The sequence below is a fragment of the Gymnoscopelus braueri genome (assembly GCF_963280865.1).
Source record: "Gymnoscopelus braueri genome assembly, chromosome: 12".
Taxonomy (NCBI): domain Eukaryota; kingdom Metazoa; phylum Chordata; class Actinopteri; order Myctophiformes; family Myctophidae; genus Gymnoscopelus; species Gymnoscopelus braueri.
In genome coordinates, this window is record NC_137614.1 from 25,823,307 (window position 1) to 25,846,138 (window position 22,832).

Here is a 22,832-nt window from a genome sequence, read left to right on the forward strand (position 1 = left end):
CATGCCATAGTCCTGTCCCTTTAAATCTTTTAGGAGCATTTCACAACCAGGGCACACAAGTAACAAACAACCCGAAAAAGAAAACTGCCCAGGTTGGGTTGAGGAACCAGACACCTACAGAGACGTGCAGCCGTCACTGTGACTACCAATCAAACACACACACACACACACACACACACACACACACACACACACACACACACGCACACACACACACACACACACACACGCACACGCACACGCACACATCTGAAGCTATATAAGACACCTTGCGGCTAAATGTGCATCTCAAAACAGGAGCCTGGGATGTTTGGCAAAGTAGTCGTCCCTCCATGACCTGGCTGTGACAAGCACTGTGTGTGTGTGTGTGTGTGTGTGTGTGTGTGTGTGTGTGTGTGTGTGTGTGTGTGTGTGTGTGTGTGTGTGTGTGTGTGTGTGTGTGTGTGTGTGTGTAGTGGGAATGTGAATTGCAGTGGATTGCCAGTTGTTAACAACAGGGTAGAGTGATAGCTGAGAACAAAAGTGGGACAAATAAGGCATTCAAGGAAGGTTAGATAGTTTTGTAAGTCTGCCTAAGCATTTGGCACCAGTTGTGCGTACTGGCGACTACCTGTCCCTGCCCCACCCTCTCAGCACATTGTAGCTGTCTCTCTTTGTGCGTCATGAACTCTCAGTGCCAGCGGCTGACAGCCACTTCCTTGGTTTCTTCCGTAGTGGCGGGTGAGCCATGGACTCAATGCCAGTCTACCAAGAACTGGAGGGGAGAGGAACCATTAGAGTCCATAGCAGGACTTGCTTCCATCTATCCGTCCACCCACAGTATCAGCTGCAGGTAAGAACGCATGTCAAGATGAGCAGTAACCATGTGCTGTGTCTGTTGTCTTTTCAGCTCTTTGTGCATCCATTGATCATATTCACACAGTGGCCATTTTGCTGTTATGTCATGGTATGACATAAGAGCAAAATGGTCACCATGTGAACATGGTCAACTCTGTTTGGATCAAATGAGTGAGAAAGGGAGAGAAAGAGAGGTGTGTTATTGTGTTCTCAGGTTTTCTGTTTCATCATTCACTTTCTCTCTACTTCCCTCCATTCTCTCTGCTTTCTGGCCTGATCTGTGGCACTAAGTTAAGCTTTCCCTGGGCAGAAGACAGAACGCATTACATCTGGAGCAGCTTCCAGAGTCCAAGAGGGTGCAGCTGAGGTTCCCTTGCTCTCATGCTGGTACATTTAAAAACACAGTTTGAATGAAATAAAGAGTTCTCTCCTAGACTCCTTCCATTCACAAGGGTCCATTAATAATTCAGCCCAAACTAACTTTTTTTGTTAACTTGCTGTTAGAGGAAGCATGACTCAAAGAGAACCGTTCTGTTGTTACATGTGGGTACATGCACCACACTGATCTTATCTAAGTGCCACACAATCATGACAAGGGCTTAGGTTTTCAGGTGGTCGCCTTCAAATTACTCTGTAAGAAACATGTGGACCCCTTTACTGTGCACTCAAGTAAATTTGAACAAAATATTCTACTGTATCTTAAAATACTGATTAGGCCTGATAATGATGAGCCTGTACCTCAAATCAAACACATTAATATCAATTTACAAAATGTATCAAAGCTGACTAAAACAGAAGCATGTTTTTAACAAACAGGCCCAGATTAACCAGCCATAGGCTGTTGAACTATCTACAATCTACAAAGATTTTTTTTTTAAAGCACCTGTCAAATACTACATATACACTGGGCAGTCTCCAGAGGTGATATCAGTGGTAGCACATCTATCAGAATAGTATCGCGGTTAGCTTTTGATACAAGACAGTGGAAAGTATATTGTTTTATCATAAGATCATAAAACATCTTCTTGGTGAGGTGCATCATCGACAAGCAATACATGTATTTAATATTCGTACTGTTTTCCACTTGTGTTCGATATGGGGTGTTTTATGTCACAGAAGGACAGCTTTGCACAGAAATACTCCCCTTGGAAGCTGGTTTCAGATGGTGGCTTAGAGTATTGTCATCTATCTAGCACCATTTGAAATCAGTGTTCTTGGGGTGGGAAGTATGTTTCTCTGTGGCACTGACCAGCACCATGCAAGTGTGCACTGCTGGGTCGACCAACTACAGTATTGACAAACACACAGTAGGAAGTATCACTCACAGATTCTTCTCAGTGGTCGACATTGACATCAAGGCATTGTCCTCTCTCCAAGGTTGACCGATTTCTTTTGGTGTTTAGAGTGTTATTATGTTTCTAGCACCATTTGAAATCGGTTACAATGAAGGACAGATCTCGTCTTGAACCAAACAGGAAACAGAAGTCACTTTCAAGGACCTGAAACAAGGACTTGTTCAACTGGAGATGCTGATTCAAACTGTGAACAGATGAGCTAATGTATTTAACCCATTTAATCAGTTCATCAGTGTAGGTAGGATGAAGTACAAACATAATGTAATAGAAAATGTGCTGTTTTCAATGTTGTTAAACTTGACAACCATTACATTTTAAGACATGCAATTAAAATCCATTTATTAAAACTTCTCAAAACACTTAAAACATGATTTACAATGCTGTTGGCATGTTACGCCCAGGCAAGTCCACTAGGTGGCACTGTGTCGATGTTGACATATTCCAGTATTTTGTTATCCTTGATGTTGGATGGAACATAAATTTACTTCACTAAACAATTTGGTACAGCAGCTGCTCTTATCCAGAGTGGTATACAAAGTGCAAGAGCAAGACTGGAGTAAGCAACATGTGATAAAGAAAATATGATAATAATCAGTAATGATTGGTTGAACCAATGGGTCATATTTTCAGTTTCTCCAAACTACTTCCAAATACGCTATTAATGGCAATTAAGTACTGTGAGTTTTTTTTTAATAATCGTTTTTCATAATTCCAGTCTCATGTACAGATAGTACAGTAATTACACCTACAGTAGAAAGAAATCACTGCTTGTTTGTTATCCTAACTACTTCCAAATACGGTATTAATGGCAATGAATTAAGTATAGTTTGAGTCTGTATTCCTTGACAATGATATAATAAAGGTTTTTAATCATTGTTGTATATTTTCATAATTCCAATGGACAGTAAAGTGTCATGTACAGATACAGTAATTACACCAAGATATAAATCGCTGCTTTTTTGGCATGCAATGTGTGCATATACTGTACAACGCAAAGATTCTAGGTTATATCCACATTCAGAGTGGTTTTAAGATACTGAGCTTCAAAGTTTTCACATTCAATAGGGTCTAAGATATAGCCATTGTAATCGTGTATTTTTTTCAGAGTTGTATAGTGTTATGTAAAATATAAAATGTTGTGCCTTGGACCACTTTCAACCTAGCGTTCCTATTGTGGGCATGACATTATTGGCAGCTTTGTTGTACTAGCGTACGACAAAGCATAAAATAGGGTCCACAGAAAGCTCTATCACTCACCATTGTCACTATACAGTAGTTGTGTGTACACATTTTAAAACTATGTCTTCTCATAGTGCTTTATGGAGGATAGCCCATAAGTGGTTAAACAACTTGTTTAAGGGTATGGTAAGTGATATACATATACATTTTTATAGTGTTCCTGTTCCAATTTTGCCTGCTCATTTCTTAGTCATCACTTCCAATTTCACTTGTTTAATCTATACCCTGATTGAGTTCTCTATCCTGATTGGATAAAATTGGAAATTAAACTGAAACGAAAATGCATTTTCTGTTTTATAAAGAGCTGGAGAGACAAGGAGACTTCTTTTACTGAACAAACACTATATAGCAATGAGTACTATCAGAATATAGACCCATTTTACAATTATTTGAATAATTGCAAATCACTTACCCTACCTTTAAAGGAGAGATCCGGACATTTTAAGTGTTATCTTTGATGTGTCGCTAATCACTCACCAACATTGAAAGGGACGTTGAGTTATTCCAGAGAGTCCCCTGTCGTCCAGTCTGTCGACCCCCTCCGTTGGCATAATGGGAGCCCGTGTAAGAGTGAAAATCGTCTATTATAACCGATGCAAAGTTAGTTTCTCTACTACTGCTCATCGTGGAGTCTCATGATACTCAAACGTGCACTGAATGTCGCGAACGAGCTATCTGTGGAAGAAATAAGCAACCAGCATCATCTCGTTCTGCACAAACGATAGCTCGTCCACGATGAGCAGTAGTAGAGAAAAAACTAACTTTGCATCGGTTATAATAACGATTTTCACTCTTACACGGGCTCCCATTATGCCAACGGAGGGGGTCGACAGACTGGACGACAGGGGACTCTCTGGAATAACTCAACGTCCCTTTCAATGATGGTGAGTGATTAGCGACACATCAAAGATAACACTTAAAATGGCCGGATCTCTCCTTTAACTAACTTTTTTGACTAAATTGGTTAGTCCAAATATAGCCTTTTTCCCCCACCTAGTCTTCATGAAAACAATATGGAGTAGACGTCTGTGAATGATTTACTTTATTTGAGTAACACATTAAGAAAATAAAAATCTGAAACATAAAGCTGCATCTATGCCGAGAACACACAATATGTATTGTAGATAATACAGTACACAGACTCGCGTATTGATAACATTTTAAAATAAATAAAAGCCTTAGAGGCGAGTGCACACTTTGAGGAGACCTCAAAAATAGGCCCCTACCAGGTATCTCAAAATATATACATTAATACAATCAAAATTCTCACCTTTATATAGTGGTTGGTGGTTTAATTGAAATATAGAATGGCCGTCTGGAATATACAATAGCACTTTAGTCGAATAAAGACTCATCATTCATAATATATTGTGCAAAACGTTTAGAATTTTCTTGGTGAGCAAGGTTTTAATTAAATTAAATGATGTGCAGCTAGGCAAAAATGTAAGCCTACTCACATAACTATACTCAATATGTACAAAATTAAGTGCACATTCTCACAGTCTCTCACACATCTCAGATTATTCCAGTCTAAATGGAACTGTAACAAAATTATATTTTACATACAGTATGGAGGAAAAAATAATCAGTGTTCACAGAAAGTGGAAGAAACGGCAAACTTAAACCCATTGTCTTATATTAAGGCATATAGTACGTGACAATCTCAACACTTAAGAGCAACAAGTCACACAATTCTTTCAATACTATTACATGGACAAAAAGAATAGCTGATGTGGACTGGCACGGCACGTTTGATCCCCTCCATTTTACAATAATTTTGCCAGCAAAAGCCAAGTTAAGGTGCATAACAGGTATTGTAAAATCTAGTGGTAAATCTAAATAATTGTATGGATTTATTAAGTGATAATTGTTTTTCTTTTCCAACAAAAATATGTTCAGTTATGTCCAAATATTTTCATTTTATGTTATTAACTATCATTTAAAGATGGCAATACCTGAAGTAAGGGAAAACACAGAACCCCCCCCCCCCCCCCCCATTGAAGTGCTACCAAAGACAACATTGCATTTCATGCAAATATGTTGCCGACTTAGCTTCACTTTAGCTATAATATGTGACAATGTGATATCTTTTATGTGATGCCATCACTTATGGCAACGACAGTACCAAAAAGGTACAGATTGGGACCTCCTTCCTAATTACAGAATATCAAAACAGCAGTGATGCAGATCCAACACATATCAGAAAGTTGAATCAGGGCGTAGGGGTGAAAATAAATCATTTGATCAGTGGACTTTGAAGTAGACAGAAGATATAAATCACTGCCAGCCAATCAATGCTTGCCACCCTTGCAGCACAAGCAGATTATGGCACTAATTATTACTGTGTTGCAAGGTTTGTGGTTTCAAGGTCCACCCACAGGGCCTTCCACATGCATGCGTTGTACATTCAAGGGCTGGTCCAGCCATATCCTTCCAGCTTGGTTTGGAACTTCATAAGATGTTATAATGGTCCGTTGTCATCAGGGAAAGTAGGCTTAGAGCTGACAAAACAAGTAGGATATTTCAAAATAGACAAATTTCTAGATAATAGTTACATTAAGTTTCACACAGGAAGTTTCACAAGATCCCCTCTGAAACAGGAAACCGACAGTTTTACACATTCCAACAGGTTGGTATTAATGATTAGGAAAAAAAGGTGCCAGGTTAGTCGAAAAGGTTATTAGGAAAAAGGAGCCAACAGCAGCACACAAACAGGGCAGAGTTTTATTTTCAAAATCCTATTTAGTCACATTGTTCCTATTAATCAGAATATATTTATTCTTACCGAGAGCGCTATAACTCCCCCTCTTCATCTTTTTGGGTCACATTTCCCAAGTAGCCACTAGGAGAGCTGTAAGCCAAAAAGTGACTGGTCATCTTTGGCTTTGGTGAAATATGTTATGTGACATGTCATTTGACACAAAAATGCATATTCTCAACAGAAAAGTGGAACTTTTCAGTTGAATATACATGTTTTTGTTGAGTGACATTGAGTTGCATGTCACTTTTCGTCAAAGAATAAATTAAGCTTTAGTGAGAACTAGAAAGGATTGCTGGAATACACAAGATAGTAACACAAAGACCATCACCCCTTGTCAGTCAAAATACCATCCTAACCGTTTTAGGAGACACACCAGACCTCTTAGCCAGGGTTTAACAAGGCACTGTACAGACTTTTCAATTCTCTGCATATCGAGTTAGCTTGAAGTCAAATACCCTGGGCTGGCGTGTTATTTTGGATGCCAAATCTACACTAGAAAGGAGTGCATATCTCCGCAAGGCTGAGTTGCCTAGCCAGGGATAAGTAGGTTGCAACTGCCAGGACCCAAGGAAGCTGTGGGGGGAAATATCATTTGTATGACATACGATGCAACTTTGCGCATTTGTAGCACCCCCTGTGGGCAGAAGCACCGTTGGAGGTGCACTCTATAGAGGCCCATCACCATGCAATTACAATTTGGGCTTGACTGAATGTTGCATATATATTAGTAATAATATAATTGTTAGGTGGAAATGAGTGCGGTCTATATGTAGAGTTGAATCATGATCCAAGGTATCCAGGGAAAACATTAATTGGATTGCACAACCTATAGTTCAAGAGTTATAAGCTATAATAAAAAGTGGCCTGGTATAGCGCCACCATGAGGCTTATTTGGCCTTCCTTGGCCTACTGGCAGCGTGCAAAAGTTCAACACTGATCGGTCCAGTGGTTTCCAAGATCAACCGCGCACAGATAGACACAGACAGACACAGACAGACGGACAGGTGCATAACAGACAGAGGCAACATTATCTCCCTCTTGGCATGGTGGAGATAAACAAAAACGCTCCACAAACACAAATGCATCATGCAAAATGGAACAAACATATGGCCATGCGTAAAGACGGAAGGGCAAAAAGGCTAGCTTGGCAAAAGATAGTTTGTTGAATGGAGTTTACCGTTTGCGTTTGATGATGACGATGGCGGTGATGATGCCGCATAAAATAATAACTATTTTGACAAGGAAGAAAAGGAGATGTCTCAGTCCATTGAAAGTCTACTTCGCTAGAGTGAGACCTTCCCATGGGCATAACACCTTGAGTGAGACATGCCCATGGGCATAACACCTAGAGTGAGACCTGCCCATGGGCATAACATCAGAGGGAGCTCCTCTGCCCCCTGCCCCCACCCCTCCTTTTTCTGTAAATATATCTTTTGCTGCTACTGGAGCTTTTACAGCTATGTAATGTATTGTATGTCTTACTGATTAATTGAATACAATGGACCACAAGGGAAACAAGTCCCTCTGGGCTTTTTGTGTCATCCTTTCAACGGAGCTTTTTTGACTACTGCCATACTGTTATCAAACATGTTAATAAAGTATTCAATCTATTTAATGAAGAATATCATCTCCCTTTTTTTTTTAATAATCGATATGAAGGGCTCTTCATGCATTATCTGCACATTTTAATCTTAAAGGTTCTATGACATTCATTTTAACTTTTTTTTTTAAATGTTTTTTTGGGGGTTTTATGACCTCAATTACACCCAAAAAAAAATCTGTGGTCTGGGGTTTTCTGAATAATTAGGCTGAAAAGTAATCTGAGCTTGGCCCTTCGGCAGTGAGGTCACAGCCGATTAATCCCGCCCACTCTCCTCCTCGCCCCTCCCCTCCCCTATCCTTTCCTTTGGGGGGGGCGGAGCAGAGGCGATGATTGACAGGCAAAATCCTTCACCAGCGACACCCGCAGGCAAAGATTTCTTTTTTCATTGCAGTTGAAAAGGCTTTAGAAATGTGAGAGAAAAACACCTGCCATGCATCAATGGAGTGGAATTTTTTGTTAAAACTTTCTATACACGTTTGAAGGACCATGACAAAGACTTTTAATGTGTGGTAAAACTGAACGTCATGAAACCTTTAAGACATTCCCCTTTACTCTGCCAAAATAGTAATGGAATATCAGCGTGAATATCATCATGCGTTATGATTATTGTTATAAAGCAGATTATAATACATTATAAGTATGTTTATAATGCATCATAGACATGGGATGCATACCAAGTGTTACCAAACATTTCAACCAAAATGGATGACTTAACAAAAAAGGTATGCCACATTAATGAAAATGTTAAGATTGTTGTACCACAGACTAAAAAAATAATCAAACTCTTTCAATATTCATTCGGTGTCTCAGATATGGTATAGTGCCCCCTGGCATTATAACAATACACTACTCCAGGCCATAATTGTATTGGTTGGTCAAAGATGGTAATGCCAATCGAGGGGTGCCACCTCTTATATAAGGGTACCTTTGCCACTGAAATTCATATTTCAGACTTTACAGACAAAATATTTAAGGCCTTAATTCTGGCAAAATGTTATACTTTTTCAGATTAAAAAAAATACCTGCCAGACACCCTAACAACAGTAGTGAACAAATTTGAGAAGCCGTTTGTTGGATTAGAAAGTTGTTAATAGGACAACATTGTTTGCGGGCTGTTGTTTTCTAAGCTTGACAATACACGAGGTGTACCGATATAAGAAAATAACTCACTCCGTGCATTATCATTTACATAGTTACAGTTTGACATCTGTGCATTGTCACTTGCATAGTTAATCTTTAGAATATGTTATTGCAAATGAATGGTATATTTCTTCTTTATAATAAACACATTATCAGTCAACTGTATATCTGTAGCATCATTTTCTTTTTTACTATTTACCATCTTTATTATCTACAGTACCATCAGGGTTCATACACATTTTGACAAATGGAATTTCCATAACTTTTACGGGACTTTACAACATGGAAATGTGATGGAAATGGGGTTGGATTTAAGTGTGATATCTAAGTGCAGTATGGATAGAAATCTAGTGTTCTGTCACACCTCTGTGCTACAGATGTGCTAAGGAAAGCTATATTTCTGGATGTCAGATCTTCAGGTGGCTTAAATTTGCTATTAATCGATTGTGTCTTGCTCTCTCCTCACATGACTTTCCACACAGCAGACATCACCTTCTGTGTAAGTAAGTATAGCTCATATAGTCATATCGGTGCAACATATCAGGAATCATTTTGATATCTGACAGGGTGCAGGGGTAAAGTTCCTGTCCACCACCGCAGAGACTAGGGGTTAGAATTCTCCAATTAATCCAAAATGAATGACGTTAAAATATTTCTAAAATTGATTTCCATTACTTTTCAAGTTGTATTATTTTCCTACGGTTTTCCAGGCCTGATAAAAACGTTTTCATGACCGTTTAGACCCTGTAATGTGAACTTACCCCCGAAGACACATCCCACAATTGTTGGTATGTTGTTTGGTTGATCCGCGCCATTAGCTACAATTAACAGGACAGAAAAATATTGTTTTGTGAATTGCTGTGGAAATTGAGGTACTTTTGATAACAGCTTGTGTCGAAACATTAAAAAAACGATATATATACACACACACACACACACACACACACACACACACACACACACACACACACACACACACACACACACACACACACACACAGCATTGTTTGGACTTACTTGGTTTGGTAGGACCAGGTATTTTTCCACCATCTGTTTCTAAAGCAAAAGAACAGTACCACAAATTCAAAGCAATAATAATAGTTCTCCGTTTTAACAAACATGAGAGCATTCCCCAAACACAGTGTAAATGCTGGATTATGCTTTAATCATCAGTTGCACAACATGGGCCAAGCGATGTAAGAATAATGCAAAGTAAAGTAAATACAGCACTTTGTCTTAAGTTAATACTATAGAAATTTGAAGCCAAACCATAGCCAGATTCAAGCAATGTCAACACATACTTCAGCAGGGGAGTCAAAATAATTTTAATTACCCCCTCCTCCCAAGAAAATTTTAAGAAAAATTAAAATGGGCCAGATGTAGGTGATTTGACCATTGTTCGACGTTTTAGATGTAACTAGACCATACCCGTCGGGGGATATGAGCACCCAAAGTATGATTTTGGGGACACACCCGCTTGGTTCGCGCACATGATTTGGCAACCCGTACGTGGCTGCGTGTGCATGCACACGTACATGGTACTTGGCCACGCTTGCGCAGTAACGTCAAAAACTCCGGCCGTAGAGTTAAACAGAGATTCGGAAAAAGGCTATTAAACGGCTCGAATTTGGGTAAAGCAGAAGAGATTTTGGGGACGCATACACAAGACACACACAGAGCCACAGAGCTTTGTAGAAATATAGGATGACGATGACGACAACATGGACTACCTGGCGGGGTAGTGGAGCGTTTTGTAGTAAAACGACTGGTGGGAGGTGGGCTGGTCGTGGTAGTAAAATCTATAAAAAGGTATAAAGGTTTATTAGGCCAGGAATTCCCGTTCCCTTTGCACAAAAAGGTTTAAGCCGTTTCACTTTATGACATTACTTGACTAAAAGCCACAAGGAAAAAGCCAAGCAGCCAAGGTTTGCCGTTACAGGGATAGTGCAATCAGAAGAGTACTAGGGCTGTCACGATTACAAATTTAAGTTGACGATTAATTGTCACTCAAATAATTGTGATTGAGGATTTAATTGTGTGTTTTGCATTGGAACATATGAATAACAATTTAATTTCCATTTGCCTTTTAGGCTTCGTAATGAAAAATTGCACGGGGCAGATATGACAAATATTAAATATGCAAAGAAATTGTGCATATTTAATACATTTAAAAATAGCTGATCTACAAGCTTGTATATCTGCTATTTCTGCTTTTTTAAATATTTGAATATGTATGAAAATTTTTCAACAACAACGATTATGAAACAACAATTATGAAGAAAAAAAAATTGCGATCATCTCAAATAATTGCGATTAGACGATTTTGTAATAATTGTGACAAGCCTAAAGATTACCTGATGGTCTATAAATGCACCGAATTATTCATTTGAGGTGTCGGTCTCAAAGATGCATCAGCACACACATAAAAATTCCCAATTAAGCTTCATTAGTCAGCTTCATTAGTCATGTCGGTGCTTACACAGAAGGCAATGGATGACTTCACTTTCTCTTTTAATTGACTGTAAAAATCTCCTGCAAGGTCCGTGATTCTCTTTCCCCTGCAGCCTTCAGTTCAGCTGGTGTATACCTGCTGCCCCCCATGTACGCACAACAGCAGTTTGGCATTGGCCACAGAGGAGAGAGCAGCTACCATACATGGATAATTAGATGTGAATTAGGGCTGTCAAACGAATATTCGATATTCGAATATTATTAGAATATTGGGAAAATATGCATATTCGAATATGAACATTAATATTCGAATAAAAAAAAATGTATATATATTTTTTATGTTTATTTGACAGGGACAATGTACAAAAGACTATGTATGAAGTTATAAAAACAAACACAATATATGTTTTATTGGATCCGAGCACTCAATACATTGTTTTTTGTACTGTTTCTGTCCAAAAAAAAGAAGAAAAAAAGAAAATTTTGAAGAAAAAAAAAATATATATATATTTTTTATAATAATAATAAAATATATTCGAATATCTACACATTTTTAAGACCAATATTCGAATATCATTTCTGAGGAAAGTTGACAGCCCTAATGTGAATAAAAATAAAAATTAATGAGGCAATGAGCTGGACCTTGCTGGAGATTTTGACAACCCTTTACTACAGCATTTTAGATGTAATGGCAATATGGACTACCTGCTGTCTCTGTAGTAGTAGAAGTAGTAGTGGGGGGGGTGGTAGTTGGAATCGCTATAAAAGGCATAAAAGCTTATTAGGCCAGGAATTTGTGTCATTCAATTACATCTCCAAAACAGGTACCGTATGTGTTGAGATTGCACAAAAAAGCTGAAGTTGTTTTACAACTTTGTTTCACTAAAAGCCATCAGAAAAATGTCAACCACAACCAGTTTGCTGTTTAACACAGACTGAACACAACTGGAGTAGAAGGAAAACCAGGGATCGTCCAATCAAAGGATTACCTGATGACGCTGGACACACAGTTGGCATGTTAAGAAAAAACAACAACACTCAACTGGAGCATTTTGAACAATTGAGTACACAATACTACCGTCATTAGAAATCTACACATTTCTTTTTTCCATTTCACATTTCCCCATAGATAATTCAGAATTTGTTTTCAGCAACCTCTGACTACAGGCCACATATTTCAAGAAAAAGGTAAAAATGTAAATGAAAGTCCCACAATAAGTCATGTCCATTACTTAAAGCGGTACTATGTATTAACTATATAGCATACTATGTCCTACAAAATTATAAAGTTCAATTTGTAAGCAATAGCAAACACCCTTCCACAACTTTATAGACTCAAGGGGATCCCTGCTAGGGGTTTTACTGTATTAACCCATTAACTGCCAGAGGTATTTTCATATTTTTTTAGCCAGTGCCAGAGTTTTTAATTGAAAAAAAAAAAGTACTCAGGAGCCGAGATAGTTTTAAGTTAACAAGGAAGTGGATAGGAGTCTAGATCTTCGGAAAATCATATCTCCTTGGTCTTTGGGTCAAAAATTTTTTTAGTTCACGTAGATCTACGCGATTGGCACGTGGCGGCTTTAAATAGGTTCGCGTAGATCTACGTGATTGGCAGTGAATCAGTTAATATGTATAGGGGAGACAATGAGGCTCATCCGGGCATTCGAGCTCTAAGGTAGCACAGGTAGGAACGTCAAACACGTAAGAGAAGATTCCCTATTTATCAATCGTTTCACCTGGGGACCGCCCGCCCCTTATACTGTGTCACACACCATTTTGCTGCAGGACTCTGCCTGATGCGGGTTCTCGTTTGGACAATGGGCACATTGGAGTTTAGCAGGACCGCGCCGAAAATAGCAGACCTACAAGCTCACTGCAGATCTGCTAATAATTCTAGCCTACATCACACTTCTACCAAGCAACTGCTTGCGATTCAGGATAGGGGTCGCCCCTTCCTCTCAAAAGACAGACGTGCAACAAAGAAAAGGCAGAACTGCCGGTCAAAGCGACGACTGGCCAATCACAGCATGTCCTCACCAGGTCTTGGTGACATACTTGTTTCTGATTGGATGCGAGGACGTCAAACTAAGTTTCTCTTTGGGACATTTTACATACTATCGAAAACAAAGAGTCAACAGTGCAACAGTACAATCTGGTACCACCCACCCATAAAACAAACATGGGCAAATTCTCCTTCTATAGCACAGCCACCAAGGAATGGAATAGTCTAACCCCATCCCTCAAAAAATGCAGTTCGCTGGGCTCATTCAAAACAGCCCTAAAAACTCATCTTTCTGGAGGCCGAAAGAGGAGATAGTACCAGTTTCCCTGTAGACAGACGACCCCCCCCCTCCTCTTTTTTGTACATATTTTGTATTTCCTCATGCATTTTTTGTATATAATCGTTATTTTTCCATGCTTCACCCCCCCCCTTTTTTTGTACATTTTTTTTTTATTTTATGTTTTTTCATGCTCCTTTTTTTTGGTACATAGTTGTATTTTTTCTGTATTATCTGTATTTTCATGTTGATTTTTGAACTGTTTGGTTGCTACTATATATGTCTATGAAATTAATTCAAGGACCCCAACGGAAACAAGTCCGCAAGGACTTTTTTGGCCGGACCTTTTAGTCAAAAGCATTATAAATGTAACTGTGTTGTTTTACATTCTTTTGCCTAATAAAAATTTCAATCAATCAATCAATCAAAGTCCATATCATGAAGATGCAATAGCCTACATTGACAATCTTCAATGGTACGACGACTGACACGTTACTATAATGGCAGTGTCTAGTGTGTGTTTCTAATGGTTGAAAATAACACTGAAACTTACTTATACATGTTGGAGGTGCCGGATGGAACTGCCCATCAGTTTGACAGTCTAACGAACTCTGTCCATTGAGTGTGAAATTCCTATTACATTTGTATGTCACAACAGCTCCATAATCATAATCGTCATTCACTGGACTGTATCTGCCGTTTTGAATGTCAACTGGCTTTCCACATTTAACCACTGTAGAATAAATATAAGACATCAGAATGGAGAAACGAGAAAAAGAAATAGAAAAGAGATAATTACTTTACAGTCTTATTTAAGAGTATTTTCATTACCAACCTTCACATCTTCCAAATCTGCTGTGACTGGCCAATCACAGCATGTCCTAACCAGGTCTTGGTGACATACTTGTTTCTGATTGGATGCGAGGACGTCAAACTAAGTTTCTCTTTGGGACATTTTATATACTATCGAAAACAAAGAGTCAATGGTACGACGACTGACACGTTACTATAATGGCAGTGTCCAGTGTGTTTCTAATGGGCCACAATCCATATACCATATAAAACTATTCCTTTTCATGGTCAATTTCAAGGCCACACAAGTGTAAACAGGTATGCAGGGGGTAAACAGGTATGCTGAAACATTGCAAGTTTGCGTGTCAGTGTATCAGTGTCTTGCGGCGGGCGCATCAGACACATCCGGGGTATGACTAGTGTTCTTGTATTGTGATACGGATCGGCACCAGCACCGGGAACATGAGCCACGTGTGTAAAACGCAGCACTGCGCTGCGCAGTGCAGCACTTTGGCTGCCATTTCATGTTATGTGTCCAAAGTGGCCGCTGATACCCAACATTACATAGTGTCGGTTTAATTTATACTCCATTGTATGACAGTGTTTCCCGCTGAAAATACCAGATCTACAAACTCACATTTCGCATCATGTGAACACTGTATGATGAAGTATAAATCAGGCTATATTTGGTCAATGCCATTGACCGGATCTGTAGGTGGCAGTAAGTCAATAAATGTTTCTCCCGTCTGGTGTATATATATATGTTATGGCAAAAGGGTGGATTTTACACCAAAGGTGAGGTTCTGAGAGTCTTCCAACAACCTACAACAGTCTTTGTTTCCATGAGTAGCGAAAGTACTATTTTCTTTATTTTACTAAAGTGTAGACATCATAAACCTTGTCAATGAGGAAATACTTAAGTCCCTGGCATAGCGTTAAGAGAGAACTCGGTAAAGCAATGGACCTGAGCAACATTAGCCATACCTTTGCATTGTGGAAGTGGAGGTGACCACCCATTAATTTCACATGTCACACTGGGTGAGCCGACCATGTCAAATCCATCATCGCACTTGAATGTCACATGATGCTTATATCCATAAGGGGGTGGAGGACCCTCAAACCGATTCAGATTTGGGACATTAGGCGTTTCACATTCGACCACTGTGAGAACAAAGAAAAACAATTTTAAGATGGGCTGAAAAATATGGGACACGTTGACAGTAATGGTTATCAAAATTAGAAGGCTTTATATATAATAATTATAATAATTCCATCTAATAATTGTTTGAGGAAGGGTTGAAAATATTTAACAAATGTTTGAGGAATGGTTGAAAATAACACTGAAACTTACCTATACATGTTGGAGGTGCCGGATGGAACTGCCCATCAGTTTGACAGTCTAACGAACTCTGTCCATTGAGTGTGAAATCCCTATTACATTTGTATGTCACAACAGCTCCATAATCATAATCGTCATTCACTGGTCTGTAACTGCCGTTTTGAATGTCAACTGGCTTTCCACATTTAACCACTGTAGAATAAATATAAGACATCAGAATGGAGAAACGAGAAAAAGAAATAGAAAAGCCATAATTACTTTACAGTCTTATTTAAGAGTATTTTCATTACCAACCTTCACATCTTCCAAATCTGCCCATCCAGGTCCCATCAGCTCCACAACTTTGTTCATTACTACGTGCCGGTACCAAATTGTAACTGGGGGAAAACAGGACAAAGACATTAAACACTCCTGTCCTGAGTGTTAATTGAACTGAAATGTATAAATGAACACGGAGACTTTATTTGTACATTCCAGCAGGATTTAGACAAAATGTGCATGCAATTCTACTGTGATGGGACAATTTATTTCCAACTACCCCACGGTTATTATACTGCCCTACGCAGTAACTACGCAAAGTGTCTAACTGATAAAAATGTCTTAACTACTTAAATCTCTATAGATACTTTGTTGACCGTGTCCCCCAGGGGTCTATAATTGTCACCCTAATGTTTTCCTCTGACCAAATCTCTTGCCAATAATAGTAGATTTACAGGCTCACAACACATCAATGCATGGTGAGCTTGTAGATCTGCTATTTTCATGTTTTTCACTGAATGTTTGCCTATTATAAGATGTTCAGAATAGGTATACTTGGGTTCCTGTGGTTAAAGTGTTTCAACTGGCCAGCCGATGGGTTATAGTTATATATTAAGCAATAATGCATACGTATTCATGAAGTGATTGTTTCTCCCCAAAAATCATGATGGCTGATACCTTTGACCTTAATAATAACTTTTCCCCCCAATTTAGTTGTAAATTAATTCCTCCCCACACAGCAATGTGTGTTGTCACTGATGTTGTATTATACTGGCTCACCAGCCAGCGAGGAGCCCCCACCGGGAGAGCCTTTGTCCTACTCCTCCGCCCAACCACTCCCTGCTGACAAATATCACCATCCCCACCCGGCTTCCCTCCCCAAAACACGGGCCAATTGTGTTCGTAAAAAAACGGATGCACCGCGGTGGATTCGAACCCCCAGACTCTGCGTGGTAGGCAGGCACTTTACCACTGCGCCACCCGAGTGCCCTAATAACTTCATTTTGACCAAAAGTTCAGCTATTGCATTTAACCTTTGTAGGACAACAAATAACATTTAATGTGAGAAAAAAAATCTAATCTAGATTTCTAAATCTAAACATTTTCATTCATTGAACTCACCACTGACAAATACCTCATATACAGTAGGCTTTGTGCATAACTGTAGTCCCAGGTTTTTTCAGAAGGTGGAATACATGTTCTGGTTTGTTTTCCCATAGCTTCATTTGAACTGGAAACACATATTCACATGATTCCAGTTCAAATCTGCTGATGGGCCAATCAAACGAAAATATGGGAAAACAAACCAGAAAAGGGTACTGATATGCTACAGATATGCACAGAGCCTATTACATTTAAAATAAAACTAATACAAATCTAATAAAACTAAGCCCATTTTTTTTAAATAATAATTGTTACTTTGGCAACCATCTTAACTGCTTGCAAGCTGAGAGCACAGTCAAAATGACAGTTTGTAAATTAAAAATAACACCCTCTTTGTTTTTGCAGTGTGGGGAAGTAGTGTGTACAGCAGATAATGAAAGTATTTTATCATTAGACAAAATGGTATCAAATTTACTTGTTAAGCCTTTTGGGTGAAAGTCCATGGAGCAAAATGTAATTTTAAATATACCCCAGATTGTCAACCATGAACTTCAGAAACAAGACTGATGGAAGAATCAAGTCATCACTAACCCAGTATTGCAGGTTATCACAGCCTTGTCACCAAACTGATTCCCCTCAGGAAAATCTATTCTTCCATTATCCGGTTCCGGAATTGAGCCACAACTTTTCCCTGAAAAAAAGGAAAATAATAATAATCTTAGCAGGAGAAAATCCATTAAAAATATTATATATAGTACAGAATATATGGTTGCAAGTGTCATTGGGTGATAAGCTTAAAGCTGTGATTAAGAGTCCTTATACATTTCAGAGTTTTCAAACTAAGATAAGAGAGATGATTGGGATGATTACTGAACTTTCTTTTTTATTACAAATAGCAGTCAATGTTTAAGGATAAAAAGTGTAAATATTTACTGTCGCATAGCAGTGTCACAACAAGAGGAGTCCAGGTTCCAGCGCTGCATGTTTGTCTCCGATTGCCCCCCTCGGCTACATAGCCCGTCTCACAATCCCAGGTAGCGGTAGTTCCATCTGGAAACGTCGGTTTGAGGATGTCGGCGCTACTCAAAACTGTGTTTGCAGGTGAAGTTGTGGGTTTGGGACAGTCTTGAGCTATGAAAGAAAAGCGATACGTTGAAAGTTGAAGTGGCAATGCGTTAACACATTGAGTGCCAAAAACGGTCCGGACCGTTTTTCATAATCCAATTCTTTTTTTCCCCCCTTCACAGCACCAGGAGATATCATTTTTCGAAGATTTAGACTCCAATCCACTTCCTGGTTAACTTATGACTTCAAAAGCCTGTATCTCGGCTCCTGTGTACTTTTTTTTTTTATTATGTATTTTTGACTATTTTCGACTATTTTCAACTGGCTGCAACTATGGAACGGATTACCTAATGTTTTTATTTTTTTCCCCCCGATTGTACGAGACCCCTGTGTGTGTAATGAGGGGATCACCGTGAGGACGGTGATCACTGAAAATATTTTGTGACTACTTGAAAAAGGTTAAAAAATGGTTAAAAATCCAGGCACTGACTGTACCCTGTTTTAAAAAAACCCTGGCACTCAATGTGTTAAGTTTCACGTCCGACCCGGGATTCAAACCCAGGTCTCACGCTTGGTAGAGCAAAATTCTACTGCTCTGTCAAGTAGGGCTGCACAAAATATCAAAAATGTATCTGCATCGCAAAATCAAAAAGCATTTTAACAATCCAGGTATAAGCATGTCAAGATGTACAGTTCTCCTACCCTATCCACCTATGGGTCTACATTTCTTCTCAATGAAAAAGATTAAAAAAAAAAAAAAAGAGTAGGGAGACCACCTCAAACCACTGCAAATATAATATTGTATTAACATATTGAAGTTATTTCTAATGTTCTGGTGAATTTTGTGAGTTTGATACTTTTATCAGGCTTGCTTTACTTGCATTGGAAAATAATGGGTACAATTTCATCCGTTAAAATGCAAAACAGAAATTAATTAGTTGACTGAAGCAATGTACATACATTTCATGTATTCTCATACATCTCATACATACATACATTTTATGTGATCTCGTGGAAAAGTGGAGATATTTTACTAAACACAGGTTTTCAAATGGATATGAAACTAGAGGATAATATCTGACACCAAGTCTTAGGAATTAATTATTGGGCGAGTACAGACGCAGCGCGAAGCACTTTTATGCCGCGCAGATCACTCTGCTAACCGTGTGTGGGTGGGACCGATCTATGGCTGTGTATTTGTAATACATGAAATGTATGTAAGATCACAGACGTTATAGGGCTATGTAAGACCCATCTTTAATAATAACCATTCATTACTTAAAAGTGAGTATCTCTGTATGTATCTCTATATCTCTGACCACACCCTTCCCCCAGAAACTTTTTTAACATAGTAGATGTCATTTCCTGTGTTCTGGTGAATTTCGGGAGTTTGATACCAAATCAAGGAGAAATGACAACCAAGGAGTCCTCCTCAAGGAGACTCCTTCCGGATCAAGGATGGTTGGCAGGGCTGCAAACCCAACGTACGACGGTGTCACTCGCCGGAAATGGCCGATCTGAAGCTCACAACTGTCACAGGAGCGGCTTTTTCCGGCGAGCGACACCTTAGTACGGCGACGGCAAAAATAAGCATAAACAGATCATTTACAGTAACAGTACTTACCCTGAACAGCAAGCAGGACAAAGCTGCTCATTACGAGCCAGTAGTATAAGCCACCCACGGCGGTCATGACGTCTGCACGGGGTGTAGATCCTCTCTGTGTTGTTGATTTCCTGGCAATGACAACTGACTGAGTTTATTAAAGGTATTAACAGTTAATACACGTTCCCCGAATTGTAATAAACAATAACAATAACCACTTTAACTAATAGCTCTGAAACATGACTGTCATATCATGACATGACCACGGATGTTACAATTAAGTACGGTCCCTCAGAAGTACCCGAATCTTCCGTATTGTTCAATAAAAAGACATTTTAATCCAATCGGTGGCCATTTCCCCCGTATTTTCACCATTATGCTTTCAACTACGCGACCCTATCGGCTGGTAGGTGTATTGCACTCTGATACTTTATAACTATGAGCAAATGGCCACCGGTCGGATTAACATGCTTTATATTGAACAATACGGAAGACACGGGTACTTCCGCGGGTCCGTACATAAGTGTAACATCCGTAGCCATGGGGTAAGCACTGTATATTTTAAATCCGAACGTTAATGTAGATGTACGGGCCGTAAATGGAGAAAGTCAAACACCAGGTTGAAGTTCATCCATGACGGTCGGTCGTGTATCCATGGCTACTTCACCACTAGCTGCGGCTATACGATTCTGAGTTGATACAGCGTGTAAGTTGAACAAAAGACCAACCAGCCAGCCAAACCGCCCCGTCTGTTGCCCACACGACAGGCTAGCGTTATTTATTCATCAACGTCGTGGTGAGGTTCCTGTTGTTGTTGTTGTTGGGTCAGCTAAAAGCTGAGTTTATCTCGTTATTAAGCTAACACGACGCGCCTGATAGCTTGTAGATAACCGGGCACAAGCAATAACATTATGCTCGAGGTTAGCATACTTACTGCAGTATATCCAGTGGGCTGTGTCGCTGAATGAGGAAGGTTGTGTGAGGTTAAGTGGGTACAGTGTATACTTATGGTCTCTGCCAGTTAGCTGTCTGCCAGTCACTCTCGATGGATTTCCGGTTATAGAGGTGTGGCCTTAGTGGCGCGCGCGCACAGACACACGCACACACAAACACGCACACACAAACACACACACACACACACACACACACACACACACACACACACACACACACGCACACACACACTTACCCTACCTCTCCCTTCCATGGAAATTGGTGACAAATTCATCGGAATACAATATACACAGCACACTCATCAAACATCCATTCCCACCCATAAAATGCCATGTACGTTTCAATGGGTGGCACATGGCCCCACTACCTAAAGTAATGATTTATGTAGGCTGTTGATGGGACTAAAACTAAAACCCTTATTCAGCTGATATGTCGGTTGATTGATTGATTGATGTAGTTTATTTAGTAAGACATGAGAATAGTACATGACAGTACATAACAGTACATGGAAGTACAAATTCACAATACAAGGTCTACTAAACTGGAACTCTCATTAAGCACGCAGCTTGTTTAAGATGAGAACCCCATGCAGACAAATCATGATGACATATAAGAGGCAGACAGATATACACACTACTATACAGAATGTCATACAATCAGCTTTCAGGTTACTGGTATGAAGAGAGAAAAATATATGTATATACAAAAGAGGAAAATGAAGGGGGGTGTAGGGGGGGTAGGTTAAGACTTAGACAGGGCCATTTTCGAATTGCAGCCTCCTGAAGGTGTATCTTTAAGGCAGTTTTGAAAGTGAGTCGGGTTTTACACTCCTTTACTCCTTTTGGTAGGGCATTCCACATTGTTGATGAATAGCATGAGAACGAGTTCATTCCCTTAGTTGAGCCAAATCTGGGTTGAACATGATTTGTGGAGCTGCCTCTGGTGTTATGATCATGGACTTCATTAACATTTTGGAAGTATTTTGACAAATACAGGGGGATCCCAATGTTGTGGTGTATCTTGAAGACCAGGCCCATAGCAAGTTGCTGTACTCTGTCCTCAACCCTAAGCCATCCAATCCTAGCAAAATGAGCAGGGGTTAGATGGGTTTTGTGATTGAGGCCAAGAAGTAGCCTTACAAGTTTGTTTTGGGATGTTTGGAGCCTTGTTTTTAAGGCCTTGGAGGTGTTGTGATACCATGAAGTGCATGCATAATCATAATGACCTTGAATGAGGGCCCCTGCAAGAATCTTCAGAGTATTCTTACTGACTAGACGATCAATCCTCCACAAATAGCGTGTTGTTTGGTTGACATTTTTGATCACTTTTTCGGAGTTTTTGTTACCAGAGAGGTTTGCCTCCAAGATGGAGCCCAGGTAGGTAATTTCATCCTTTCTTTTGATGACATCATCACCCACTTTGATCGTGAAACTCTCTGCCTTGCTAAGGTTAGGACTGGACCCGAAGAGGATGGATTCAGTTTTACCCAGGTGTAATGAAAGTTTGTTGTCAGAGAGCCAGATGCAGATCTTGTTGAGTTCGGAGCTGAGAGTTTTCTCAACCTGCAGCCTGTCCCTGTCCGAGACTAGCAGGGCCGAGTCATCTGCGAACAGGAACAGTTTGCAGTCGCAGGCTGATGACATATCATTCACATATATCTCAAACGTTTTTAATGTCAAGGACCCCAATTGGCATATATAAGGCCACGGACGGATGCATGATTTTAAAATATCTCTTGTGAAAAAGCACTAAGGTAGACTCTCATAATAACATATTTGAGCTTTTATTTTATTCCTGTGACAGCTAGTATCAGTGTTACACCCATTGTTTAAATTTTCAATAGCCTGTAAAAGTATAACCAACCTGTTCACCTGACAAGATATCTTTCTGCTCCTGATGACATCTGAAATTGCAAAACAGTACCATAAAGTCTCATGACTTTGTTGTGTTTATAGCCGTTTCTCCGATAAACATGTAACATGTTTTCTTTTATGACATCTAATAAAATCAAATCAAATCAGTGGAGTCATATAATGCCGTACGTAGGTTATT

General features: G+C 39.4%; 1 protein-coding gene across 1 annotated transcript; it reads right to left on the reverse strand.

Annotated features, from left to right (window-relative positions):
* Nucleotides 1–4,456: 4,456 nt before the first annotated feature.
* LOC308096279 (membrane cofactor protein-like) lies at nucleotides 4,457–20,857 on the reverse strand. The gene is made up of 15 exons (XM_080443663.1): nucleotides 20,761–20,857; nucleotides 19,848–19,970; nucleotides 18,092–18,289; nucleotides 17,750–17,849; nucleotides 16,091–16,173; nucleotides 15,809–15,988; nucleotides 15,442–15,618; nucleotides 14,219–14,398; nucleotides 12,092–12,145; nucleotides 10,666–10,734; nucleotides 9,953–9,991; nucleotides 9,697–9,753; nucleotides 7,370–7,421; nucleotides 6,217–6,282; nucleotides 4,457–5,932 (listed from the first exon to the last, which is right to left on the reverse strand). Exons 2-14 carry the CDS (start codon nucleotides 19,912–19,914, stop codon nucleotides 6,225–6,227), a joined length of 1,314 nt encoding a protein of 437 aa, XP_080299789.1. The 5' UTR covers nucleotides 19,915–19,970; nucleotides 20,761–20,857; the 3' UTR covers nucleotides 4,457–5,932; nucleotides 6,217–6,224.
* Between the last annotated feature and the right edge of the window lie 1,975 nt (nucleotides 20,858–22,832).